This window comes from Ictidomys tridecemlineatus, chromosome 1, assembly GCF_052094955.1.
Source record: "Ictidomys tridecemlineatus isolate mIctTri1 chromosome 1, mIctTri1.hap1, whole genome shotgun sequence".
Classification (NCBI taxonomy): domain Eukaryota; kingdom Metazoa; phylum Chordata; class Mammalia; order Rodentia; family Sciuridae; genus Ictidomys; species Ictidomys tridecemlineatus.
In genome coordinates, this window is record NC_135477.1 from 23,495,481 (window position 1) to 23,522,873 (window position 27,393).

The following is a 27,393-nucleotide window of genomic DNA, read 5'->3' on the forward strand; positions in this document are numbered from 1 at the left end:
GACAAGTAAGACATTTTGCTCCCTCAAGAGGAGATAAAGCTTACAAGAAGGGACAGGGGCCAATGAAAGGTCCCAAATACGATGGTTAGATAATGGAGGAAGAGATTTCTCCCAACCAGAAGGATAGAGGAGATGGCATTTCAGATGGTTCTAAAGACTTAGGCAGATTTTCATCCTAATCAGCTGGGAAAACAATCCATGCAGACACAACACGAGTAAAGACAAGGGAGTAGAGGCACAGCCCCAGAATACACCAACTCAGATGGGGTTAGGATAGCAGATACCTGGAGCAGAGGAGACAAGAACTAGAAGACCTTGACTTCCAGGACCTCAAGGAAATGAGGTGAACACTTAAGAGCACTAGCCCTCGCAGTGGGGTGGGAGCCCTGGACCACTCTCAGCAGGCACATAGACCGTGGCTGGCTTAGGAGAAGCCTGTCTCCAGAAGGTGGGACAAAGGCAGGCTCTCCTGCAGTCAACACCATAGACAGGGTTTGGAGGGCTTCCACCTGGGAGACCTCAAGCTCTGAGGCTACTGGGACAGGAGGGGAGTCACAGAAATAGCTCCAGGGGTCCGTGGACTGATGAACTTTGCTTTTCTGCTTGCTCAGGTCCTGCTGGCCCCGATGGACAACAAGGCCCAAGAGGTTGGTTACTGATTTCCTGTCTTCACTCATACCTGCCCATGTCTCCCATTCCCTGCTCTACCTGTGTCCCTGCATGGGTGCCCAGTTCCCTTCATCATAATGCCACATGCATTTGGCATGTGGAAGTGTGCCTGTCCAGTTCTTGTTCCCCTCCTCCTTCCTGCCCACCAGCAGGACAGTCAGGAAAATCCCAGAGGCCTTGGCTCTGAGGCACTGGTGGTCAGCTCTCCTCAGGGAAACCCTTTCTCATTGACCATGCTCCCTACAGGTGAGCAAGGCATGACGGGGATGCCTGGAACCCATGGCCTACCAGGACCTGCTGGAGACCCAGGAAAGCCAGGTAACAGGGCAGGAAGAGGGAGCCCCACCCTGCTGGTTTTCAGGTGGAGATGTGCAGAGGTGTGTGGGCATCTGTTTAGGGGTGTCATGGGATGATATGTTGTGTGTGTGTACACGTGTGGACCCCAGTGCACCCTCACATGCCTTATCCCCTTTACCTCCAACAGCTCAGCAGAAAACTCACACAGCAGGTGGTGCTATGCGTGGTGACTGCAGGGCCCTGGCCACTTAGAGCCACCAAGTGTGGCACTTGGGAGAGAGGGATTAACAACTGAAAGCAAGGAATTCTAGAAAGGGGCAAGGATACTTAAAATGGCACACTCAAATGCCAGCTTGATATCTTGCTCCTTTGGGCCTTTCCCATTCTGTCCTGCTTTCCTGGGGCCATACCTGGTCCCTACCAGTCAAAGGAGAAAAGCCCTCATTAGCGTTTCCACCAAGGGCCAAGCAAGAGCAGGATTCTTAAGGCGGCAAGAAGAACAGATCAAAAACAGCCAAGAACCTGGCGTCATGGCCCAGGCCTATAATCCCTGCAAATCTTAAGGCTGAGGCAGGAGGACCACAAGTTCAAAACCAGCCTCAGCAACTTAGCAATGCCCTAAGCAACTCAATGAGACCCTATCTCTAAAAAATATTCAAAAAGGGCTGGGGTGTGGCTCAATGGTTAAACACCCCTGGGTTCAATCCCCGGTACCAAAAAAAAAAAAAAAAGCCAAGAAAGTTTTGTGGTTATAGCAGGTGGCCATTCATCAGGGGTCACGGAGGGCAGGGGGACACCTAGCTGGTGTGTGCAAGTGTGGCACTAACGGAGGGAACCTGGGGCAGTATTTGGGGGTCTGTAAGTGTGTGTTCTGGTGTTCTGGGTCCTTGGCTCTCAGATTTCATAAGATTTGTAGACCCAAAGAAGTTTAGAACCAGTGCCTGAGGAAGCAATGGCTTGTTTCACTGAAAAATCGAAAGAATTGCTCTCTGTCCAGTGCTGGGAGGGCCCTGGACACCCTAGTGTGAGGCTTGTCCTGTACCCACTGACCCCTCTACTGCTGTGTCCACCTGTTCTTGCAGCTGAGGACAGCCCCTAGCACCTCAACTCTCACCCCTGTGTCTTGTTTTCTGCAGGTCTCACAGGACCCCAGGGACCTCAGGGTGAGTCACGGGGTCAATCCCACTTCTTTCCAGGATAGCCACTTTGGCCAGCACTTTTCTCCAGTCACCTGAGAGTGCCTCCCCTTCCCCCAACCCCCCTTCCACAAGGAGACTTGAGAAGAGCAAGAAAAACATACATGGAACAGCTTAGAACACCGTTCTGGTAACGATGAGGTTGGATGGCACGCTGCTGCTCTGTCTCACTGCTCTGTCCCTCCCGGAGCAGGAATGCCCCAGAGCAGCTCTGTGGGGGCTGCTGCTGGGCAGGAGCTCTGGTGACCGACACAGGCTCACGCTCCTCACTAGCATGGAGGGAGTGGCCACCATCCCCACCTTGTTTCAAGTTCTCGTTTTTTGTTCAAGTCCATCCTATAATTATCCATCTGGATTTGAGAAACCATCTCCACATTCAGCCCTTCATTTCCTAAAGGAAATTAGGCAAGGATTTCAAATGAAACCACACAGCAGGGGCCCAGACACTACATGCTCAGTGACATCCTCAGATGCTCAAAAGCGAGCAGGAGCACTGCAGGCCAGCCCCAGCCTGGGGGAACAGGGGGACTGTGGCTGGCTTTGCAGGTACCAGGAGCTCACAACCCAGTGGGACTGGAATCCCCCAGAGCAGAGCTCCTGGGCTCAGCCTCCCTCAAGCCCATCTTTTGCCCAATTTCCCAGAGAAGGACGGGCCTCAGGGCAAGAGGCTCCCTCAGCGGCTGCCTGGGCTAATGCTGAAGGCCAGGTCGTATTTCTCAGGGCTTCAACCAGCAGCCAGTGTGGCTATGCTGAGTGACAGAGAGCGTGGTACTGCCCCAGGCTGTCTGGAATGTTGGGACCTTAATTATCCTGACTGACATGTTTTTAATCACCTCAGGACTTCCTGGGACCCCTGGCCCTCCGGGGACTAAAGGTAAGTGATTTTCCAAATGAGATGTGCTTTCTTTTCACTAGTCATTTTTGCAAAAGGGAGGCCCCTCTCTGGCCAGAGCCTGGACCAACAGTGGCATCTAGTGGCTCCAGCAAATGCTGAGAGGTGGGAGCCCAATGGTCCGTGCTGAGCAATCAGGCCCTGGGTCCTTAGGCCTCTTCCTCCACTCCACCTCCTCACCCCACACCAGAGCCTCACTGTTGGTTCCAGACAGTCATGGCAGGAAGAACAGGAAGGGAGCTGCCCACCCCCAAACTTCTTATTCCCTGATTTTCCTCTAAAGGCCCCATTCATGCCTCCTCCCCCTTGCTTAGGCTTGGTCCCCAATACTGTGACTCTTAACCAGGCTGGAAGACATGGTTGGTCTTTTTCTTCACACAGGCCTCAGTGTGACCAGGTCCACCAGGTCCTCCTGAGAGGTGGCTCTGTGAGAGTGTTAGAATGCTATTAAAATGGCAGATGCCCCGCAGACAAGCCTTGAGCAAGCCCAGAGATACACAGTGTTCTTTCTGTCCCTGTGACCCAGCTCCTGAATCCTGATGCTCTAGAGCTGTAGTCTGTCATGAGCCACTGTCACTCCTGGTGGGACCCTCGAAACAACCATTTTCCAGAAACTACTTCCGACAACTGATTGGGCCAAGGAGTTCTTACAGGATAAATAAATGTAACCCTAAAATAATGACAGCCGAGGTCATCCATCCCAGACATATCTGAGTCCATAGATTTATTAGTGAGTGGATGAAAATGATTTTGTGAGCCCCTAATTACCCTCCTGACCAATCCTCCTTGTCCTCCCCAGGTGAACCTGGCACTCCAGGCAAGATAGTAACTTCAGGTAGGAAGGTCTGGGAGGGCCCTCCTTATGGTGTCTTTCTCTTTCCTGTGTGGTGCACCTGCCCTGGCTCTGCCTTTGTGTCTTCCAAGAAGCACTGGTTGGGAAGCATGGCTCTTGGGATGGGATGTGGCGGTGAGGTCTGTGGGCCAGCAGGCAGGCAAGGTGGGGAGTTCAGAGGTGAAGAGAGGCACAAGTGCCAGTCTGCCTGGCCCACAACCTGCTATTGTTGCCGGAGCCTCAGAGCCAGAAAGTGGGGCTCAGGGTTCATGTGCCTTCTGTTTCCAGGTGGATCATCAACAATCACTGTCCCAGGCCCCCCCGGACCTCCTGGAGCAATGGGACCCCCAGGGCCCCCAGGTACCCCAGGTCAGTCTGTTTTCTTGCTTTGCCCAATCAGCAGCATGCTGTGGTTGCATTTGACTCTAGCCATGCTTGCTCGAATCCTGAAACCCAGGGGAAGAGCCTTGGGAAAGAGAGTGAGGAGGGCTGAGAGACAGAACCTGGTGTTCATGGTCAAGGAGGCAGATCAGCTATCCTGCCTCACAGGAGAGGAGGCCACATAGCATTTGCAGATGGGAAGGCTGAGGCTCAGAGCAGGTAAATGATGCACCTAAGGTCACACAGCCAAGAAGCAGCAGGCCAGAACATTTTGCCTCTGAAGTTTAAGAGCAGTTAGAACCAGACCAGTGAGCCCATAGTTTTTTCTTTGAAAATGGGCATCAAGGGCAACACAAATGCTAGTGATTATTAGCAGAAAATATCCCAAACCTTCCAGTCACATGGGATGTTACAAAACCATGAAGACTTTTGGAGAAAGTTGTCAGGAGTTATTGGTAAGCATTTAAAAGAACTTGATATGTGCTTTGTAGTTGCAACTCTAATTTTGAAAGATGCAAAAAAAAAATTGATGGAAGGAAATAAAATGCTCAGAAGCTAAAGAATGATGAATAATTTTTTCCTTCCAAAATTCCCATGATCTTGTCACATATTTTTAGTTGCTTAAAATACTTATGAAGGCCTGGGGATGTGGCTCAGTGGTAGAGCATGTGCTTAGCATGTGTGAGGCCCTGGCTTCAGCCACCACCATCAAAAATAAATAAATATTTGTGAAGTACATAACTTAATACAAATAATGCAAGTATATACCAGCCTTCCCTCCTGATGAGCTCCAGTGAGAGAGGACAGTGGGGACATGTGTAAGTCCCTAACCACTGAGAACAGCCCTGACTACCCTCAGGATTCCTGGCACCTGTCAGAGAGGTTCTCTCTAGACTGGCCTCAAATTGTTTATTGCTCTCAAAATAAACAAGCCACCCCTTCTGGGCCACTGGGCCACACCTTGTGAGGGTTACACATGGACCTGGGTACCTCCCTTTTCTTCCTGTGACCTAGAGGTGTGATTTAGCCTCTTCTTCCCTGACCCCATCTCCAGGTCCTGCTGGCCCCGCTGGTCTCCCAGGACAGCAAGGTATGTCACACCCTGAAAGACTTCAGACTGTGGCTCTGTCAGGGGACTCTCTTCCCAGGTGGGGCTTGGACCCTTGTACTTGGGAGGAAAAGAGCAGGAGGGTGGGTGGGGCTCTTCCCCTGGGGCCCTGCCAGGCCTGAGCTGCAAAGAGAACTACCCGCTCTCACCTTCTTCCGTGTTTCTCAGAAATTCGGGATCCTCAGGACGGGGGATTAAAGCTCTTTGGCCCCCTACTCAAGGTTGAACTCTGGCTAGACCCTGATAATCATGCGGCTGTCAAGAGATTTATCCAAATATCAAAAAATAGCCAGGTTTAGGGAAAGCTGGCCCAAGGCCTCCTGGGGAATTTTGGCTTCAGAAGGAATTGTCCTTTATCAGCACACTGGCCCTGCTCACTGGCCCTTGACACTGCCCTCCCATAGCTCTGCCCCACCTTGGCTCTGGCCCCTGTGACCACTGCAGAGGGAAAGCAGTGGCCGGTCACTGCCAGGGGCGCCCACCTAACTCTGTACCCACCCACAGGTCCACGAGGGGAGCCAGGACTTGCGGGTGAATCCTTCATCAGTTCTAGCAGCTCCATCTCCGAAGTCCTCTCTGCTCGTGAGTGCCACCATTCTCTAGGGCAGGTGACATTGGGGGCAGGAGTGGGAGAGATGGCAGCTGCACCAGTGAGTCATCCGCGAGAGCCCGATGTGAGGATGACCAGATCTTACGCAATGCAGTGAGGGCTCAGAAGAACAGCAGGGCTTGTCTGGTGCGGAGGCTCAGTCATTGGGGATGCAGCAGCTGTCAGAGGCTCTGGGATTTCAGAAGGCCCAGGGTCAGGCCAGGCCATGGGAGCGAGTATGGCTGGCGGGAGTAGCACATCCCCCACTCAGAGAGGGCAGTGGCTAGGCTCTGTGATTCTCAGCCACAGGCCCAGGCTGGCACAGTTGGCTCTTGCAGCCGCCTGTCTACGAAGTCCTTTCCATAGCCCAGGTGGAGTTACAGGTGCCTTCCACCTGGACATCGGACATGCCAAGCTATAAAACAACACCCTCACCCTGGTCAGGCCCTCATCTGTGCTTGAGTTGTGTTGGGGACTTAGCATTCAGTGGCATTTTATGCTAAGATGCCACCATAATGTAAGTTGGCTGTGGTTCACAGGGAAGAAATCAAGGCTGAACTTGCCCAGAGTCACCAGCCGCATATGCAGGATAAAGATTTGATCCCTGCTTTCTAGGGGAAGGCCAAGTGGCACCGAAACCCAAGCTTTTACCCAACTCCCTACTTACTTTTAGTTGCCAGGAAGTTTGACTGCAGCCCTACCCTGCCCCTGAGGGAAAGGCACCATCAGCAAATGGGGTCCCAGAGGGTCCTGTGCCAAGACCCACGGCCTGGTCCCTGGGGCATGAATGTAACCTGGCCACCTGAGGCTGACCATGCTGGTGGGCAACCAGGAGCAGGGCAGAGAACAGCCTGGCCACTGCTTTCTCTCAATTCTGTTTTCTTCTCTCTACAGAAGGTCTTGATTTACGAGGTCCCCCAGGCCCACCTGGGCCACGTGGGCCACCAGGTGAGCAACTCAGGGATCTTGAAGGCACTTAGTAAGGAAGCCTAGATCCTGCTCTGGGGGTGAATTGGCCCCCTGAGCTCAGTGCTTCCTCTTACTCACTCACTTTTGCAGGGCCTGCCATCCCCGGCCCTCCAGGACCCCGAGGACCTCCAGGTGAGAGCTAGGCTCCCTGCAGGAGTGGGGAAGGGAGGTAACAAGAAAGGGGGTGCCCTCCAGCCTGGTTTTTAGGAAAGAGCTCCCTGTCTCTTTTTCCTCCCAGGCAGAGGGCCCCTCTTGGCACTAATGTATCTTGGGGGCTCCTCTTTCTAGGGGAAGGCTTGCCAGGCCCACCAGGCCCACCAGGATCTTTCCTGGCTGACTCAGGTAATGTTGTGGTATTGAGTCACATCTGTCCCTGCCCTAGCCCTGGCATGATCCATGGTCACAGCCTCATGACCTTCCAGACCTATATGTCAGGCATCCTCCTTCTGCCTCTCCATGGGTGTTGTGTCTGCATAATTTTCCTGCTTCTTGCTGCACATGGGGAGATTAAGCCATGCCAGCCCAACCACCCTGGCCTGAGGGAGCAGCAGCTCTGCCCCAGGAGAGTTCCTGAAGTGATTGGGGAGGCCTGAGTCTCGTCCTCAAGGATCCTAGGTCTGAAAAAGTAACAGGACACATGCACATGAAATAAATGCCAACAGTTTAGCAGAGGAACTTATGGAAATAAACTTGGAGCAAAGATCAGGCCAGAACTCGTCCCTGTGGATGATCCATTCATCCATTCATCTTATCACTCATTCATTTTTATACCCAACCTCTCAACCATACAAACATGCAAACACCCATCCTTATATCCATCTGTCAAGTGTTGACTGAACATCTACACCATGCCAGGTGCTGTGCTGTGCGCTGCTTCCTCAGCACACCACTGTGTCTGCACTCAAACTGCTTCTTTCCTCTACAGAAAACTTCTTCTCTGGCCCTCCAGGCCCACCTGGCCCCCCAGGCCCCAAGGGAGACCCAGGTGAGAGCAGTGTCCCAGGGAGACCAGGAGCCAGTATGAATCCCCTGCTTACCCACCTGGTGGCTAGGAGAGTTTAGATGAGGCTGCCTGAGCATGGAGGGGCCTTTCCTCATCCTCCTGCCAGGTCCCTTTAGGGGCTCAGGAGCCTGCAGCAGGGGGCGGGAGTGTGGGGAGGAGTCAGAACCTCTGTAAAGAAATTCCCCGCCTCCTCCTCCTTTGACCTGGTGGAGCCCCAGGTTCTGCATCTGCTGCAGCACTGGTGCCCCCGTCTCCTCCTCCGTGTTAGTAGGTGTCTCACAGCTCTCTGCCTCCTTCCTTTAGGTCCCCCAGGCCCCCGAAGACATCAAGGTACAGTAGAGCTGGCATCAAACACGACCAGGAATAGGGGTGGGGTGGCAAGAGCTGACACGCAAGAGCTTTGAGCTTACAGGAAGTACATTTGGTTCATGTGAGCCAGAGTAGATCCCAGTGCCTCTAGGGGTGGCTGAGTATTTTCATTTGTGCAGGCAGCTCAGGTGCATGCAAGTGTGCAGCCGGCACTGACTGCCCAAAGTGGAAGTCGGCCCAGCAGTCATGGATCTTGGGGGCTTCCAACATGGGGTGGGATTGGGAGGAGAGTGAACCAACTGTCCCCTCTGGGAGTGTCCCTCAGAACAGCAGGGTCTCTGGGCATTCTTAGCCTCAGTTAAGTGCTGTGCATCGCCCCTTCCAGCTCTGCCCAGGGACTCTCCCAACCCTGGCTGACTGTACTGTGTGTTCATGGCTTTCAGGTTCCAGTTCCCTGGCATTTGACCTACAGGGACCACCAGGCCCACCTGGCCCACAGGGACCCAAAGGTAACAAAGGTCATTGAGGGTGTAGTCAAGAAGGTGGTGAGGAGGCAGAAGAGAGGACAGGTGGAGGGAGATAGAGACAAGGACGTAGAGGACAGTCTCTGCCCAAACAGAGCTAATGGCATCATTACAGTAATAAGACCAAGAACCATACACTAAGTGTTGTTGGGTTCAAGCAGGGAAGTCTGCCCAGAGGAGGGGACACAAACAAGGCTTCATTTTGGATTGCAGGTGATCCCGGTGTCCCAGGGGCTCCTGGCATCCCTGGAGTTCCTTCTCAAGGTAAGAACAAAAGGTGACCCAAGTCCCTCTCCCTACTTCAAGTGAGACTGATCATTCCAATGAGGACATTGATCTATTTGTTCGTTAACTTAGCCATGATTCAGTACTGAGTCAGTGCCTCCTCGTGGGTGAGGATCAAGTGCTGACTTTCAGGCTACAAGCTGGTGGGGTAGGAGGGAAGCACAGGTTCTGCTAAAGACATCTAAAGATAACTAACAATGCCAAGTGACAAATGGCCCCTGGTGTTATGGGTGATCAGCGAGAAGGGAAATTCTGTGAGGTGGTGAACAGGTTGCTGTAAGAAATGGGAATTTAGCCTGGGACAACTCCCATCTCTATGCCCCTCAAAGAGGTGGCCCTTCTCTTGGCCACTGTCCTATTTCTCCCACTGAGAAAGCCCCTCCCTCCTCAGGGAGCTTGGGTCTGACCCTAGTGCCAAGAAACCAAGTCAGGACACTTTCTCTTCCCTGCAGGGGGATCATCAAGCACCATGTATGTGCCAGGCCCACCTGGACCACCAGGGCCCCCTGGGCCTCCAGGCTCCCTGAGCAGCTCCGGCCAGGAGATTCATCAGTACATCTCTGAGTACATGCAGAGTAAGTGGCCGGCATCCCATGCCAGGGGTCTGAGTAAGGCAGCAGTGGCCAGGGGGTAGGGGACAGGTTATGTGGGATGCAGGGAGCACCCATGGAGCCTGTCCTGTAGGTCAGTGAATGCCCCAACCCCTGTCCACACATGCAGCCTCATCCTCGCTCCACCTGGAGGTCCAAATGCACACACTCTGCATCCTGGTACATGGGTGGCTGATGGAGTCATATTGGTCCACAGCCTCACGGGCCAATGGACCCAACACAGGCCTCAGTTTCTTTATCAGTACCAAAGGAGCCCAAGCTCCCTGCAGGCCCTGCTTTGAGCTCGTGTGTGGGGCGGCCCCACGTAATGCAGTTCTCCTCCACAGAGAGAACCAGCTTGACTTTATATCATTCCTTTGTTCGCAGGTGACAGCATTAGGTCTTATCTATCTGGAGTACAGGGTCCCCCAGGCCCACGAGGTCCTCCGGGGCCTGTCACCACTATTACAGGAGAGACTTTTGACTACGCAGAGCTGGCAAGCCACGTTGTGAAGTACTTGCAGAGTAAGCCTGGTCCCACCCCTGGCTCGGTCATCTTCCTCCCAAGGGTCCACTCCTGTTCCCGGAGTCTCATCTCTTAATTCTCTGTTTGCTTAGCCCTTGTGAGCATCTGGCCAGTGTGTTCCTAATCACAGGCCTTTCTTGTCTGGCTCATAAAAAGGAATCCTTCATATTGGCAGTATCTGGAAGGAATGAGACTAGATCTCATTGTGGAAAACAAACTGCATTTCTCACCAAAATAATAATAACAACAATGATAACCACCATTTGGGGCTTTTCTAAATGAGTGCTTTCTAAATGCCTGTAATGCCCCCCATTCATTCATTTCCCTCAAAGAGAAGTGACTGGTTGGCCAGGTATTTCAGGTCTGGATACACAGGATCTGCTTTAGGACCAGAGTAGGTCACCTGACGTCTTTCTTCTGCAGCTTCAGGGTACAGTATCAGCTCTTCCTCGTCCTCCATCTCCTCCGAAGACATCCTGGCTGTGCTGCAGCGTGAGTCACCTGTGGGGGATGAGAGGGTAGGACCCTCCTTGCCGTCTCCAGACTCCACCTGTCATACACACTTTGTGAGGGCTTCAAACGGGAAGCAGTCCTTTGGAACAAGGAGCTGCTAACTCACTGTTCACTCTGCTTACTGAGACACAAATAAGCTGGAAAGTGCGAGGCAAATCTCCACGCTCCAGACAATGCCAAGCAAGCAGGCAGGGGCCCCTCCAAGTGCCTGGAAGCTTGCTGACCCCCCTCCGAACCCCACCTCCCCGTACACAGTGTGGGCCTGGCATCCCAGAACTCACAACTGTCACTGAGGAACCCCATGGCTGGGTGGGTCCTCACTAACTAGCACATCCTCTCCTTTCCAGGTGATGAAGTGCGTCAATACCTGCGTCAGTACCTGATGGGCCCTCGGGGTCCCCCAGGGCCACCAGGAGCTGGTGGAGATGGTTCCCTCCTGTCTTTGGACTATGCAGAGCTGAGCAATCGCATCATCAGCTACATGTCGAGTGAGTGTCTGCCCCTCCTGGCCTGCCCTCTGCAGGCAGGGTGGTCAGGAAGGGCCTGCAATGAGGACCAGATATTGAACTTTGCTGAGATGGCCCAAGTGACACCTCCTGCCAGGCTTCGGCAAACCCAGTAGGGGGAGCAGCCTTCACAACTGTTCAAACCTGTAGCCCTAGAGCAAGTCAAAGAGTGTGGTGAGGGAGGCAAGATGAGCATGGAGTTTGCACTGGGCATAGCATACATGCTCGCACACCCCTATAACCCAGCAGGAGGATGACACTGGACAGATGCTGACCTGCCTCTCTTCCATGCCTCCTCTGGTGGCATTGCACAGGATTGTCTCCACATCAGTCCTCTCTGCCTCTTTCTGCCACCTCTTCTTTCCCTTCTTGGACTCCACATCTGTCCAGATCTCTGTGTGTCTGAACTCCTCTCCGACAAGGCATTTGCATTCGCCTTCCTTTGCTTGATCTGAGCCCATCACAACTTGGGACTTTGTTCCCCAGGTTCTGGGATCGGCATTGGGCTTCCGGGCCCCCCAGGTCCCCCTGGCCTCCCAGGAACTTCCTATGAGGAGCTCCTCTCCTTGCTCCGAGGTAAGGCCAAGTAGGGGCATCTGTCCATGAGGTTTGGGATGGAGGCACAGCCCTTGGTCCCAGCTGTGACTGATTGCTTCGCTCTGTGTCTCAGGGTCTGAATATAGAGGCATCATTGGACCCCCAGGTCCTCCAGGGCCACCAGGGATCCCAGGCAATGCATGGTCCAGCATCAGCATGGAGGACCTCTCTTCTTACTTGCACAGTAGGGTACTGGGAGCAGGGAGGAAGAGGGCAGAGGACTGCAGCCTGGCCTTAGGGTACCCATGGGTCTTAGCAAAGGAAGCCATGGATAACTGAATCAATTCACTATCACCAAGGGCCCTGGGGTTGTTGGTCCCTTATTGTGAAGGCCCCTCAGCCTTGGCAGGGGGAGAAGTAGAGGGAAGTCAGGAGGGACAGAGTTCCCAATTCATGAGCCGGCCTGGGTGCTCCAATGCTCAGTAGTGAGGGGCTGGGAAGAGGGCACAATCTGGGTTGAAGGAGGCTCAGAATTACAGGTGGAAGGGCCAGGCAGGAGCAGCCATTCCTGGATGGTGCCAGGACAGGGGCTGCCCTACGCCTCCTGTTGTTCCCTCTTCCCCGCATCCAGGAGGCCCAGCCTCACCTTCCCACCTTTCAGAGGGAGTCCACAGCAGGTCGAGAGGCCAGGCTGAGAATCAGCTTTCTCCATACAGGACTATGACCTTTCTCTTCCTTTCTTCTCCCTCAGGTGCAGGCTTGTCATTCACCACAGGCCCTCCAGGCCCTCCTGGGCCCCCAGGTCCTCGAGGGCCCCCAGGTGTCTCAGGAGCTCTGGTAAACTATGCAGCTGAAAACAGTGACAACTTCCGGAGTGAGCTGATTAGCTACCTCACAAGTATGTGTCCTGACTTGGGTGTGCCCCCACAGCCCTTCCCCAGGCCTTGCTTTTCCCTGTAAGTGGAGTGGCAGGTGGTTGAAGGAGCCTAGGAGGCAAACACCAGGGAGCCCCCCAGGCAGGGAAACCCACTTGCTTTCCTTCCAGCGTCCTCCCACTGGTGTGCAAGGACCTTGAAGTTCCCTTCAGGTCACTAAAGGGTATTCATACCCCAAGAGAGACTATCTAGCTCCCAATTCTTTCAGCCCATAAGGAGTTGAGCTCCTGCTCAGGCAGCTTCCTACCCCGCAGGTCCTGATGTGCGCAGCTTCATCGTTGGGCCCCCAGGCCCTCCTGGGCCACAGGGACCACCAGGAGACAGCCGTTTGGTGTCACGGGATAATTCCTACAGTTGGGGTCACAGCTCTTCCTCCAGTCGGGGCACGTCCTACAGTTCTTCAGGTGTTGGAGGAACCAATGGAGGCTCCCTGGGTGAAGGTGGAGCCTTTGGCACAGGAGATGGGGGTCCCTATGGCACTGACATCAGCAGAGGTGGGGGCTATGGGGCAGCATCAGAAGGCGGCGTGTATGGTGGCAATGGCGAATCGTTCCGAGCTGGCTTCGCTGGAGACCTGGATTACAATGAGCTGGCTGTGAGGGTGTCAGAGAGCTTGCAACGTAAGTAGGGACATGGGCCTTGGTGCAGGGGGAGCTTGTGAGCATCTTAGCATCTAGGCCCCAGAGACCAGCTCTCTTGTTTTTAAGCACTCAGGCTGTGAAGACAGTGATTCTGGAATCAGATGGGCAGGGACAGAAGACAGGAGGCCCCATTCCTAATTTTCAGCCAGCTCGGTGCATGGGGGGCCCCAGAAATAGAACCTAAGCCATGGGAAGCAGAGCACACTGGGCTCTCAGTACTTTGCTTTCCCAACACCTAACCTGTCCTGGGTCTCTAAGGACCATGATGACTTTCTGGTGGGGCTGAGTGGAGGTGGATGGCTAAGAAGTCCTTTCTCCTTGTAGTTGATCAGCACAGACATAGTTGGGCAGTCCAAAGTCCTTTGGGAATGCCCGTACAGGCAGAGACCTGTGCTAGTCACACAGGAGGGTACAGTGGAAGTCTACAGGGTTTGTCCCTTGGGACAGCTTCATTTAACTTAATTGCTTTGGGACTTAAACAATCTGTGAGCAATGTGCTCCTGCTGAAGACCGTGGTGAGTGATCCCAACCTCCCGCGCCGTGCTCTGGTGTTTTCCAGGTCAGGGCCTGCTACAGGGAATGGCCTACACTGTCCAGGGCCCACCAGGGCAGCCTGGGCCCCAGGGTCCCCCTGGCATCAGCAAGGTCTTCTCTGCCTACAGCAATGTAACTGAAGACCTCATGGACTTCTTCCGAAGTAAGGCCATCCCCACTGCCTTCCCAGCACCCACCCCATGGCAGTGTCTCAAATGGGGTTTGCTCCATAGATACAAACTTATGAAAACCTTGAGATGCTAAAAATCAGATAATTTTTAAACTTTGCTTCCTCTTCCAAATGCAGACTCCTTTGCTACCAATTTGTATTACTTTGAATAAATCACCTGACCTCCCCAGCTTCAGACAATCTCTAGCCTAAGGCCATTATTTTCCCCCCATACAGCTTATGGAACCATTCCAGGACCCCCTGGGCAGAAGGGAGAAATGGGCACCCCAGGACCCAAAGGTAAGTGGTGACAGGAAAACAGGCACCAGAGGCTGTGTAATGACAACCTCTTGCTGAGAAGCAGCCCCCACAATGGGTACGCCTCGACCCCCAGCCCTCCACACTCTTTATTAATGCCATGCTCCCTTCTACCCTTTTAGGTGACAGAGGCCCTCCTGGATCACGAGGCCTTCCTGGGCCACCTGGCCCTCAAGGGCACAAGGGAGAAAAAGGAGACAAAGGTAAATACTGATGCTGATGTTCTGAGTTTCTGGAGGTTGGTGCTCAACAGAGCAAGCTTGAGACATTCACGAAAATGCTAAGGCAGCACCATCAAGCACACAATTGGCAATAATAATCACATTTCAGCTGGGGAGACTGGAAGGGGAGTTCTATTTGCAGGGAGGAAAAGGAGAGCCAAGCTAGTAATGATACAGCGTAAATTATATAAATGAATTCAAAGTATCACAAGAGTTCTTCTTTTAACCATCGTTGTGGAAGTCATAGTCACCATATTGTCCAAGTTAAGGTCCCCATAAACCACAGATAATTTTTAACTTCTTCCTCACCTCCTAACTTACAGGTGACCAAGTCTACGTTGGGCGGAGGAAGAGAAGTATTGCCATCAAACCATGAGCTGGACTTGGCAGAGCAGCCCCCTGGACACAGTCACCTAGGAACCCTTGTTTTAGTCTGAAAAGAAAAAAAATTCAGGCAAAGATACACAACCTGAAACAACTTCACTGGATGGACCTTAAGAATAGCTGCAACATTTTAGCATGAGACTTACTTCCCTGCTGTCTAGATCCAAGCTCCTTGGCTTCTTTAACATTTAGTTCAAGCTCCTATCTAGGAAAGTCAGTTACATAAGCATTGGCTTGCAAGTCTTGGAGCTTTGCCTAAAAAATGAGCCCAAAAATTAAAGATAGAGATGGGGTGCCTCATGGAGGCAACACTTGATGGGGGTATCTTTTGATTATTGTTGCAAAGTTGTGCTATCAGCTCCTTCCTCCGGTTTACTACATTCTCAAGTCATGGAGAGTTAGCTAAGAAGAGACTTGCAATTGAAAAAATTAAAAAATCTTCTTCCCCTGTGGGAGATCACAAGGTTTCTAATAGTTATATATGCATATATATGCAGATCAGATCCCCACTTGCTTAGGAAGTATGATTATAGTTATGATCTGCATCCACAGCCCCCTGCTAGGATGCATAGATATGTTATACTCAACTAGACTGCAGCAAATAGGACAAGAGGGACAATGGGCAAGGAGGGGCAAGAAGATGAGGGCAGAAATAGAATACCTGAAGCTGGAGGATAGCTTCCACTCACAAATGTCACCCTCTGTTCTGCTCTTAGGAAATGGGATGGGGGCTTGGTGCAGTTGGTTTTTAAGCACTTTTCACTGTCTAAAACATTTGTATGTGGTCTATAAGATGAAAAGGCATTTCAATGTAAAATTTCCAATTAAAGTTTTTTTTCTTTTTTAATATCATGTCTAATATGAACCATCTAAGCAAACAATTTTTTTTAAAAGAAAATATTCTGGGTTAATTGGGTCTCACAGCTTATTATAAACACAAGAAAACAAAATTAATTGTACTTTGGGACAGAGCTAACATTTTATTAAATTATTAAGCTCCTTTAAAGATAGAACTTCATCTGCAACTATTAACTCAATCTGGGCATATTATAAAGTACCTGAAAGTTTTCCTTAAACATGGATTACTTGAAATAGACACATATGCACCAAAGAGCAACATTATTTGCAATTAATGTAGTGATTTATCCTGGTGCAAAGGAATTATGATTCCAAGCCAGAAATAGAATATCAAAACATCGATTAAGGGAGGATATGCAAATATCAAATACTCCAAGAAAATGCACCTAAAATCAGATATTCAAATTCCATAGAGACTGTACTTGGCCAACTTGTGAATTTGTTACAAGCTCTGAGTTCTGACTACTGGATAATTAAACATGGGGTTAAATTAAATCTACTTAACCTCTGTTCTTCTAAATGACTGAAATATAGCCTCCAAGTATTAATATATATTAATAGAGATTCTTGACTTATCAGACATAGGACTTTTTATCTTATTACTAGACTTACTTTACTAAGGTATCAAAAAAGTCTTCATAGAATTCTATGCCCAAGTCCAACCTTGGTACTTTCTCTAGACAAAACCCAGAAGAAAGATGGGCAGACATGAGAAACAGCCGCCATTGGACAGCAATAGAGCTGAGCCTCTTTTGTCTTTTTTTTTTTTTAAGTCAAGATTGAGCTCAATAGTGCAATAGTACTCCTAGATTAGAAAATGACAAGCTATGCCTTCCTGCAGCTAAGCTGAAGACTTGCCAAATTATGCTGCCTAGTGTCTACTGAATCTTGTATGACAGTGTACCAGTGTATAATCTTGTATCAGTTACGAATGACAGAGGTTATTTTAGCAGAACTGAGGTCATACGATTTGTAATGCTCAGAAAAATAATTGATCCTAAGGCAGGGAAAAGGCAAATAAAAATATGTGTATATACATGTTGATGGGAATATTTTAAGTACCTCCCAAATGAGGGGTTTGCATGCTGAAGACACCTACCAGCAAGTTACCAGTAAAACTTACATTTGTTAATGTGTGTGTTTGTATGTGTATGTGTGTTGTGTGTGTGAATCACAGATAGCCAGGAGCTCTAATAAATCTGGAAGGTCAAAAGACCCAGAGATGGCAAACTTGAAAATATGACTAGGACCAAAGAAAGAAAAGCTACAACATGTTCTCACACAGGACAACTAGTTTCAAAGAACCTCAAAGAAAAAAAAAAAAAAAACTAAACAAACTGCTTCCCAAAATAGATTAAGAAATAACTTTATTTTTCATTTGTCAATCTCATGATTGAAAAGACATGTTGATCCCAAATAGATAAGAGGCATAATCTAAAAATTCTTTCTGGAAATTCAGCTTATGAACTTATTACACTGCAAAAGATCACAGAAAGCCGCAGCCAACATTTAAAATTGATAAAACACTCTATTCCAAGCCTTGCAGCAGAAATTCTAAAGCGTTATCAAAACCTTGTCAGCCATAGTACAGCAACAATAGAGGCATTAACTGTTGCACCTTCAATGTAAAAAAAAGCACTTAAAATATCATCCCATTTCCTACAAAAGATCATTTCCCAGAAAAGAATTGATTTACTTAATCAGAAGACAACTGGAACTCTCTTCTTTACCCTGGATTCTAGGTTTTGCACTAGTCACCAATATCCCTAGTTAATAATTTGACCGAATTTGGCTTCTTAGAAGAGTCTTTGTCATGTGAACAGTATGGAATGAGAAAAAGTGTATAGGTACAAAATAACTGGAAGAATACAAAAAACAGTCACTTCTGAAACTTGCTGATGCTCAAGAAATCAGAGCCCCTCAATTAAAGAGGGTCTCATATGCCTGAGAGCTTTGTGCTTAAGGAAACACTACTTAGAGGTAGCTCTGGTTCTGGTTTATGTTTAGTTACAATTTGCTGTATCCTGTTATAGGAAGGTTCCAATATTTTCGAAAGTATTCTAAATGTCCTTCTTACCCACCCTAGAGCTTCCCCATAGAAAGGGTAAGAAAAAGCTTAATGTGACTCCAACTAGAATAGCAGCTAATTCAGCAATCCATAACCTATGGACTGACAGGACTAGGAAAAGCAGCCCAATGCTCCACACTACAGGAGCTGGGCCTGCAGAAGTATGGAGGTGTGGTGTTTCCACAGTACGCAGAGACAAGGGGAGGAGGCGACTGTTCAGGGTGCACATATGGAGAATTATTTTTTATGTATTTCATAGCACATTTGACCTCAGCAATAAAACAAGGCAGGGATGGATTTGACTGCACTTTGATTTCAAAAAAGTCTATGCCCCTGACCCACTCCTCTACACTTCATGCAAGAAAGAAAGATCATTGTTATTTAAGGCCTTAACAAAAAGTGGGCAGGTATGTGTACAAATATCATGTTCTATAACAAAACACTTTGTAAAGATTTCTATAACCTGAAGTATTAAAATGAATGTTTCTTCCTACATACATATCACTGTATAGTCCTGAACCCACATAAAGATGGTCATGTATGAAAGAGAACTCAGTGTGAGTACGGCAGGTTTAAGGGAGATAAAGGGCTGCACATGAACTACCCAGCTCCACTCTGAGTCTCTCTCTGGATTCAATACTCTGAAACTCAAGGGGAAAGGAATAAAAGACTCAAATATTCAGATAAAATGATACCTGAAATTATTTGATACTGAAAAAATGATAAAAAAAAATATACTGAAAAAATGTCCATTGCCTGAAGAATTTCTTTGTAAAAAGCCAATTAACTGAAAATTTCAAAGTGAAAGTGAGAGAGCTTTTCTCCCATCTCTCATTTCACAAAAGTCATTAAATACACTGCGCAATATTATACCATTATTTTTATCATAACAATATAAACAATTTCCATCATCACCCTGAATATTACTTTATAAAGATATATATTTTTAAAGGCTTTCAAAAGTTTCCAACCCAACATGAGAATAAAGCATTAAAAGTTTTGTATATCACATTCATATGATAAGCGTATGAATTTACAACCATACATAATATATACTTGTGTATGTTCATATATTTATATTTATATAAAAAAACAAACTTGGCCAGAAGTTAAGGCTACCTATAGTTTGTCCAAGTAAATTATGTCTTTCAAAACAGTTACAAAATTAAAATTCCACATGCACTTTTAAATCACCTAAACCACTGACAAAATAAAGTTCAGCATCCAAAGTTTTCAAATTAACTGCAAGAAAGTGCTACAGACATTTTACATTTTCTTAATATGGATCAGTGTTCCCAAATGTTACATTTAAATGTTTCACCAGCCTCAAAAGTATCTAACTAAAAAGTGAAATGTTTACAATTTGGTACCTAGCACTCTTAAAAGAGAATAGGCAGGCAGAGAGCATCATTTATAAATGTGCTGTCTCACACACCAGAGGATAATTCATAATACTGTTTGACCTGACACATGGTAGAAATTCTAGGCCTCAAAAGGGACCAAGACTGTACATTTCATCAATAACTGCACATATCAGCAACCACATGATAGAGGGGCTTTCCCCACTCAAAATAAATAATTTAAACATGGAACAAAATAAAACCAAAATGTAAGTAACCTCATTTCAAAACAACAAAAAGTAATTTCTGATGTGTGCCTAAATATTTAACACAAATCTTTTTTTTAAAAAATTACTCTGAACAAATACTTTTAAAATTAATTTTAGAAAATATATTTATAAATACAACCCAGAGCCTACAGGCCTCTCAAGAGTTTTAAATGAACAGAATTTTCTAAGATGTAGAGCATTAACCAGCTCATGTTTTATTTTTGGAAATATACTAGGACAATTAAATCTGTATTTCAATGCAATTTTATATTTCCAATTTGCACATTTAACAGCTACCTTTTTTAATCTTTCTATACTTTGTACAACATATATTTCAGGATAAAATTTTCTATTAAATGGTAATATGAGCAAGATTTTTAAATGATAATGTTCCATGCTAAGGGTGTTTTGTCCCTGTTGATCAAAAAGATTTTTTAGGTGATTGAAATTTAGTGTTTTAGGCACTATTTTAATAAAACTAGCACCTTGATTAATAGTTCCCACCTAAATAGACAAATTTTATTGGAAGAATTTTTTTTAAGTTTGTTCATCTTTGATGATAAAATGTATTTATTTACTAAATCAACAGCATATTTTGATCAACTTGTAGCTTTTTCATGAGAGCCGATTCACCAAAAGAAAATTATTCTAACTCTCTACAGTAGAGTTCCAACTCTAGAATATAGGCATCACTGAGAAGTTAGGTCAGATAAAAAGATATTTATTAATACTTAGTGATGTAACAGGTTTTTTCTTTTTATAACTTTAAACATTATTTCTCTTAACAGTTTTTCAGTAACAGTGTCTAAAGAATACAATATTTAAGGGATATACAAAATCACCTTAGGGAATTACTGCAAGATGCTACTTTGCCAACATGGCCTAGCATCTGTCTTAGTTCGTTTTCCCTTCATCTTTGCTTTAAAAAAGCAAATAAACAACAACAACATAAACCACCTAGGAGGTGAGGCAGGTGATTGTCTTCATGAGCTATATTTGATATATAGAATGTGACAGAAGATGAAAAGGAAAAAAATGACATATTTAAAAAGCTAAATCCAACCACAGAATGCTTCCCATTGTTATGATCCAGTGGAATGCAAGCTAGGAATAGGATAGAACTTGGAAATCCGGCTCTGTGTTGATGGGTTAAGGCATTCCGACTCCCCAGTCATTTTAAAGAATACTTCCTGTTCCTGCAGTTTCCTGGCAAACTCTTCTTCCAGTGTCTTAAAAAGGAAGGAACAAATAAATTATGTGTTGGTGTATCATATTGTATATAGAATTTACTCTGACAGCCAAGATAAAACTGCTTTTCCAAAACACTTTCTCTGCATACTAAGGAAAACATGACTGTTCAATAATTATCAAATCATAAGCTCAGCACAGCCCCATGTTCAAGACTCAGTCACATGAATGGAAACTTGGATTAATGGCTTAACTTCTCAAAATTACTGAATAATTTAATTCCTTTGCTATACAATACCATCTACCCTACTGTATATGAAGATTAAATGTGATAATGATGTACTTAACACGTACTGAGCACTCTAATAGATGATACCTATTATTAATTATTATCTGTCTCTCTCATATGCACTTACCACTCCCTACTTTTTATGGTATTGATGTGAATATTTTCCTTTCACACTGGATTATAAACTGTTTAAAGATAATATCTAAATCAGACTTATCTTTACATCCCCATAATAAAGCATAAACAATAAGTGTTTGATAAATGTCTGAATTAATTATAACTTAATCCCACATGTGATGTTTATTAGGAGTTTAGGACTTTGGGAGGTGATTATGTCATAAGGGTGGAGCTTACAAAGGGCTGAAGAGAGTTTAAAGGATACAATGAGAAGCAGCACTCTGCAACCCAGAAGAGGTCCCTCACCAAAACCTGACTCTGCTGGCACCCTGACCTTGGACTTCCCAGTTTGTGATATTTTGTTATAGTGACCTGATGGACTAAGACAGGTATCGGTAAGAGAAAAGTGCTGTGTTCAGGCCAAAAAAAGTACAGGAAAAATATGAAAGGATTCAAGGAGGTTTCTCAGAAGAGGTAAAACACGAGCTTAGTCATGAAGGAATGGTTAGAAGTTGATAGGCAGGACCAGGAAGGCATGCCAAACAGGGGAAGCTAAAACAATGGCACAAAGTCAGGAAACTATGGCACTGGTGTAAGGAATGGTGATTCTACCCATGCTGGAGCATGTATGGGGAACAAAATGGCTAATGGGACAAAAACTAGAAAGGTCTAAGTGTGACACTATCAAGGCTTCAAAGTAAATATGAGGCACTTATATTATACTATGATGGAACTAATGATTAATCAGCACTACTATGACAGTTTTGGAGTTGTTCTTGAGGATATACACTCTGATGACAGCATGCTAGTAGGAAGAAAGGAAAGGGAACTAGAGGGCAGAGGGCCCATGAGGATACTACTAAACAATTTCCGTAAGCAGTGGGAAAGAGAAGGAGAAATATTATAAAAACAGTAAAAATTAACTGGCATCTGATTGAATGTGGAGTATTACAGAAATGAAATTAGTTTAGGTTTCTAGCTTGAATGTCAAGAGGAAGGAATGTAGGGAATGTAGGGAATGTAGGAAGAATAGCTGGAGTTGCAGGGAGAAGGGAAAGGTAAGACATGTGAAGGAGGAAAAAGGATGCAAAGTTTGGTTTGATATCTGCTGACTACTTGTCTGCTGACTACATTCTTTAGCCCATTTTGCCAGGTATGTACTGATCATTTAAAACATGCCAGGAACTACTCTATTCTAGTAGCTCAGTATGTATTAGTGAATGAAGAGATGATGTCACAGCTTTTAAGGAGCTTATATTCTCTTAGAAGACACAACAGACAAATTTAAGATGAATGTTATAAAGAAAAATAAAGAAGGGATATAGTGATCAAAAATAGGACTCACTGATGATACTTGAACAGAGGCCTGAATAAAGTGAGGAGAAACAAAATATCCAGGTAGAAAATGGCAGCATGATGCTCAAACTGATTATAAAACCAATGAACAACAACATATTACTTCTTTTAGCTTTCTTAATAACCCTAATTAGGTAGATAGTATCACCCTTATTTTTCACATAAGGAAAACTGGACCTAGAAATTTTAAATGATAAAATTTTTCAGTGTCAGCACTGAGATTTGAACACGTACCTGTATGATTTTAAGAGTTCATCCTGCCCAACTCTACTATTTTAGTTTTGTAACTGTCCTTAAATATGCAACAGCTAATCATACAATGTCATCCAGGAAAAGAACAGAAATGGTAAAACTCAGACACATCTATGTTTTAGGAGATTGGAAGACAAATAAAAAGTAACAAAGAAAAGCAAAAAATGGACAGAATTGTCACAAAGGCAGGGTGAGAAGAAAATTTTTTAAAATAACATTTTTGATGACAACAAATACAGTCAGGGAATTTAATTAGCAACTCACTCGTGACCCTGTCAACAAGGTCTGTGAGGCAGAAGCCAGACTGTAAGGAATTAAAAGTGAAACTGGAGACAAAGTATTTATTACTGTTTGCTCTTCTATCTCCTTAGAGCTCTGAAACAGTTGAATGTTATTACTTTTTCAAGAAACTTAACAATAAATAAAACTTTAAAACTATACTCTGGGGCTGGGATTGTGGTTCAGGGGTACAGCGCTCATCAGGCACATGCAAGGCCCTGGGTTCGATCCTCAGCATCACATAAATATAAATAAATAAAAGTATTATGTCCAACTACTTCTAAAAAATAAATATTAAAAAAAAACTATACTCTTAACTGATTCTGTAAACCTTGGGCACATAATAGGGCCCAAATACACATTTCCTTGTCTGACTGATCAGAAGAATGGAACAAAGGACTGGCTGACATACTGCAAGCTGGAAGGGCATGAGAAAATAAGTTCAACTTTGAAGGTTAACAAAGAGAAAGGCTCACAGCAAGGTAACCAAACAAATAGTTAGCCAATGAGACCAAGGACATAGAGTACAAACAAGAAAAACAGAGGGAGGAAAAGAGGGAGGAAGAAGGGAAGCCATTCCTATTTTCCTAGATTTTAAATTTACACAACTTACAAGGGCTCAGTCAATCTGAACCTGTCCAGACTCAGTGTCATCCTTTCCTATCTTTCTCCCTCCCTAATGGCCCCACACAGGAATCCCCGGCCCCCACATCCTCCAATGATAGGGAACTACTTGCAATTCTCTGAATATATCATTTTTATTCATTCTCTTTTTTCTACTTAAACTGTCTCATTCCATTCCAATCTGCCTATCCACCCTGCAAGCTCTTACTCACCCTTTAAGACTCACTTGTCTTATAAGAATCTTCCTCTCTCTACAGCTTTCCCTGACATCTCCAAGAAAATTTAAGCATTCTTCTTCCTTTGCTTGTGCATTCTGCTCCCTTCCCTTGTACCCTGTACTTACCTCCTTCAGACAATGATTCCCACCAATTTAAAATCGCCTGTCACTGAAGTCTTTTAGGGATAAGAACTTTGTCTTTTCATCTCCATCTCCTGTCCCTGACACACAGTAGGCAAAGAGCCAATAGCTGGGTAATGGATGAGTAAAAACAAAACATTTTAAGTAAAGCTTTTAAAGTCACCTTTTTCCTAGGTCTCAATTTCTCTCTCCATTCCTTTAATTCTTGGCTATGTTCTTCATCTAATTCCTTGAGTTTCTGGGTCTCATGCTCAACCAACAGGTGGCATTTTTCATTCTGAAAATAAAGTTTGGATTTAAAAAATGTTAGATCAACCAAGTAATTTTACACAAATACCATCGTCTCCCAAAATAATAAATTATTCATCATCAACCTATTACTGAAGTACAAATTTTCCTCTAAAAACCAATAGCCAAAAACTATGAAATAAGTAGACATACTTTTATAAGTTTAGAAATTAGATTGGTTTGCATACTATCTAAAAGAACTTAAACAGAAAGAATTAGTTTGGGTCTTTGCTTTTTTTCCTTTTCACCAGCTGGTACCAGGAAGTGGAATTAGGATGTATTCTATTCCAGTATATTATAAGCAAATGTAGAGTAATCCACAAGGTTGATACTACTATGAAACTTTAAACATTTTAGACTATATATTAGCAGGGCTGCACACTTCAGGCAAGGTCCAAAAACAGCCCTTTCTATAAAGAAACCTTTACATATCTTAGGAAGAAAATTCCCATATATTTAATTTACCTTTTTCCCCCCACAAAAAATAGAAAAAAATCAATTTTAAAAGGAAAATAAATTTTAAGCTCAGAATCTAACAAAAAAATTACCTTCATCATTTTGAAAGATTCACATCATCTTGCAAAATATACTAAAAATCATACTCAAAATTGTTTCTGAAAGATTCCACTTCTTAGGCTATAATTTAGTTTCATGATCACATTAATCATGTTATATAAAATATAAACAAATACCTATGATACTAAATTGATCCTCATTTGGGTCTTCTAAGGAAAGACAACCTTTCAATCCCAGCATTTTTATAAATAACATGCGTTTTACTTTTGTTAGCTACTATTTTCTCTGTACCATCCACTTGAGCTGCCTAGTTCTGTTGTCATGCTTTTGCCTCTAAACTGCAGTTGGGGGCTAGGAATGTAGCTTAGTGGCAAAGCATTCACCTAGCATGTGCCAAGCCCTGGGTTCAATTCCTAGTACTGCAATCAATCAATCAATAACCTGCAGTTGGTGCAATTCTCGGACATTGGCTTCACACTGCAACTGAAGATCCCGCATTTGATTTTCATGTTTTTGATGTTGAGCCATTCTCTCATTTTTCTGCCTCTTTTCTTCTTGTGCAGCAAACTACAAAGAAAAACAAAAGATAAATTACAATTAACAATCAACATAATTTCTACACATTTTAAAGGTGTAATTAAGAAATTTAACAAAACTTAGAATACAATAAACTAAAGATGCAAGAAATAATATGCTATGACTCAGAACTGGAGTCTACATGATGACCTGGGTAGGGGCATATTCTAGAAATAGAACAACTTCTGATTAAAAATCTTGATCCTAACTGCTTAGTGTACTCATTTAATTTGTGTGAGATTTGTGATTGCAAGTATCAAAGTGAAGACATGTTTTGACTTAAAAAGTTGTTCATGTCATCTCATTCCCAGGACCCAAACTCTGTTGTGCAGCATGGGAAGGAAGGCTTTGCCCTCTAGGGTCACCACCCTGGAACAACTAAGTTAGTACATATCATGCGCCTAGCTCAAGGTCTTAAAGTGAATATTGACAAGTCCAAGGTAGGACTAAATGTTTACAACCAATTATGTAGCATTTCTAAAGGGCATTCATATTTTCAAAACCTAAAAATGAAGAGAATAATTTGCTTAATTTACCTGTTTAATTTTGTCTCGGTCCTGGTCTGGTGTGGCTGTTGAGTTAATTCTCAAACTCTTTTTAAACATGGCCATTCGAGTCTTGGCTTCACTACGCTGAATCTTGGGCAGCCTCGCTCTTTCTTGAGTCTGTCTGTTTTTCAATTCCTCAATAAGTCGTTGATTGTAACGCTGCATTTGTTCTGTTTCCTAAAAATGTTTTAAACAGAATCCAGTAATGTAAATATTATTTAATACACAGTTCCCACACATATGTTCAAAGATTTCACTTGTTTTTCCCATATATACTATCTCCCTTATTGTACTGTGACCAGCAAGATATCGGGCAAAAAAATAACTTGTAAGAAAAGTACAGTTATTAGTGGTAAGAGAGTCTTACACTGAAATTCTTTTACTAAGTACAGGGAACCTACAGTTTTTACTTGAACCACAACAGAAACCAAAATATCTTCTTCTGAGATACAAAATGTAGATTACAATAAATATAGAGGTCATTAGACATTGTAATTAATTATCATCCTTGTATTTATAATAATGACCAAGATATAATTACTTCAAACCTCATTAAATAAATCAGAATTAAGAGAAAAAGAAATAAAAATGCATTTTTTAACAAATAGAAGCTTCAAAATGAAATAGCTTCATAAACTTTAAAAAGAACCAAAAATTTTTTAAAAAACAAAAAAACCCAAAAAAATTAAGGAATTTTCCTTTCATTAACCTTTTCATGGCGCTTCAGTAGCTGATGTCTTTGCATGAAATACTGATCTTTAAGTTGCTGTTTGAGCAGCTGGTGTTTTTCTTGTAAGTGCCGTTCTTCAAGCTCCCAAATTGCAGCTTCTCGAGCTAGAAGAAAATAATTTTCAAAAAGTCACTTTGCTCTTTTTACTAATATACTTTGATCTTCATTTTAATATTTACATAAAAGTTTTATCTATATATTAACTTATATACACAAATGGATACTATGAGCTATAAATAAAATATTATCAATGTGAATATCCATTGTCATTCTTAATTCTGTTTTAATATCCTATAAACTGAGAATATTCCACTATAAAAAAACAAATTCTTTCGGCTGGGGTTTTGGCTCAGCGGTAGAGAGCTTGCCTAGCATGTGTGGGGCCTTGGGTTCAATCCTCAGCACCACATACAAATAAAATAAAGGTATTGTGTCCAACTACAACTAAAAAATAAATATTTAAATAAATAAATAAAATGAATGAATGAATGTATAAGAACCAAACTTTCTCTAAAAAGAAAGAAAAGAAAATCTAAGGTAACTTGTTAGGGAAAATAAGTTCTTAAAATTCCATTCTATTACATAACTACTGACTGTACCAACAATTACAAGGCATAATAAAACTCAAAATTATTAAGATATATTTGTAGCATTATCTGTACAGAAAAACATTTTTTTCCATTTTTTTTTCTTTTGCTTGTTTGTTTTGTTTTGGGTTTTTTTTTGTGTGTGTGGTGCTAGGAATGGAACTCAGGTCCTATCACATGCTAAGCATGAGCTTTTACACACTGAGCATCAGCCCCTAAATT

At 44.8% G+C, this 27,393-nt stretch overlaps 2 protein-coding genes across 4 annotated transcripts in view; one reads left to right on the plus strand and one right to left on the minus strand.

Annotated features, from left to right (window-relative positions):
• The window catches only part of Col17a1 (collagen type XVII alpha 1 chain), a 47,927-nt gene extending 32,154 nt beyond the window's left edge, over positions 1-15,773 (plus strand). Inside the window, exons 30-56 of the mRNA XM_021731823.3 lie at positions 612-647; positions 916-987; positions 2,103-2,129; positions 3,001-3,036; positions 3,854-3,889; positions 4,175-4,255; positions 5,322-5,357; positions 5,880-5,957; positions 6,859-6,912; positions 7,024-7,065; positions 7,222-7,275; positions 7,859-7,918; positions 8,240-8,266; positions 8,689-8,754; positions 8,983-9,033; positions 9,507-9,629; positions 10,032-10,169; positions 10,594-10,662; positions 11,031-11,171; positions 11,676-11,765; positions 11,860-11,970; positions 12,478-12,624; positions 12,916-13,281; positions 13,862-13,999; positions 14,243-14,305; positions 14,446-14,526; positions 14,868-15,773. Of these exons, the coding sequence (XP_021587498.2) occupies positions 612-647; positions 916-987; positions 2,103-2,129; positions 3,001-3,036; positions 3,854-3,889; positions 4,175-4,255; positions 5,322-5,357; positions 5,880-5,957; positions 6,859-6,912; positions 7,024-7,065; positions 7,222-7,275; positions 7,859-7,918; positions 8,240-8,266; positions 8,689-8,754; positions 8,983-9,033; positions 9,507-9,629; positions 10,032-10,169; positions 10,594-10,662; positions 11,031-11,171; positions 11,676-11,765; positions 11,860-11,970; positions 12,478-12,624; positions 12,916-13,281; positions 13,862-13,999; positions 14,243-14,305; positions 14,446-14,526; positions 14,868-14,920 (2,276 nt within the window). The 3' untranslated portion in view covers positions 14,921-15,773. The remainder of the gene's footprint in view (positions 1-611; positions 648-915; positions 988-2,102; positions 2,130-3,000; positions 3,037-3,853; positions 3,890-4,174; positions 4,256-5,321; positions 5,358-5,879; positions 5,958-6,858; positions 6,913-7,023; positions 7,066-7,221; positions 7,276-7,858; positions 7,919-8,239; positions 8,267-8,688; positions 8,755-8,982; positions 9,034-9,506; positions 9,630-10,031; positions 10,170-10,593; positions 10,663-11,030; positions 11,172-11,675; positions 11,766-11,859; positions 11,971-12,477; positions 12,625-12,915; positions 13,282-13,861; positions 14,000-14,242; positions 14,306-14,445; positions 14,527-14,867) is intronic.
• Positions 15,774-17,136: 1,363 nt separating this feature from the next.
• The window catches only part of Slk (STE20 like kinase), a 58,829-nt gene continuing 48,572 nt past the window's right edge, over positions 17,137-27,393 (minus strand). For all 3 annotated transcript variants that reach the window (XM_078015175.1, XM_005333592.5, XM_005333590.5), the window contains 5 exons: positions 26,564-26,688; positions 25,843-26,031; positions 25,172-25,297; positions 24,090-24,203; positions 17,137-20,692 (listed from right to left, as the gene is read on the minus strand). In XM_078015175.1, the coding sequence (XP_077871301.1) occupies positions 20,546-20,692; positions 24,090-24,203; positions 25,172-25,297; positions 25,843-26,031; positions 26,564-26,688 (701 nt within the window). In that variant the 3' untranslated portion in view covers positions 17,137-20,545. The remainder of the gene's footprint in view (positions 20,693-24,089; positions 24,204-25,171; positions 25,298-25,842; positions 26,032-26,563; positions 26,689-27,393) is intronic.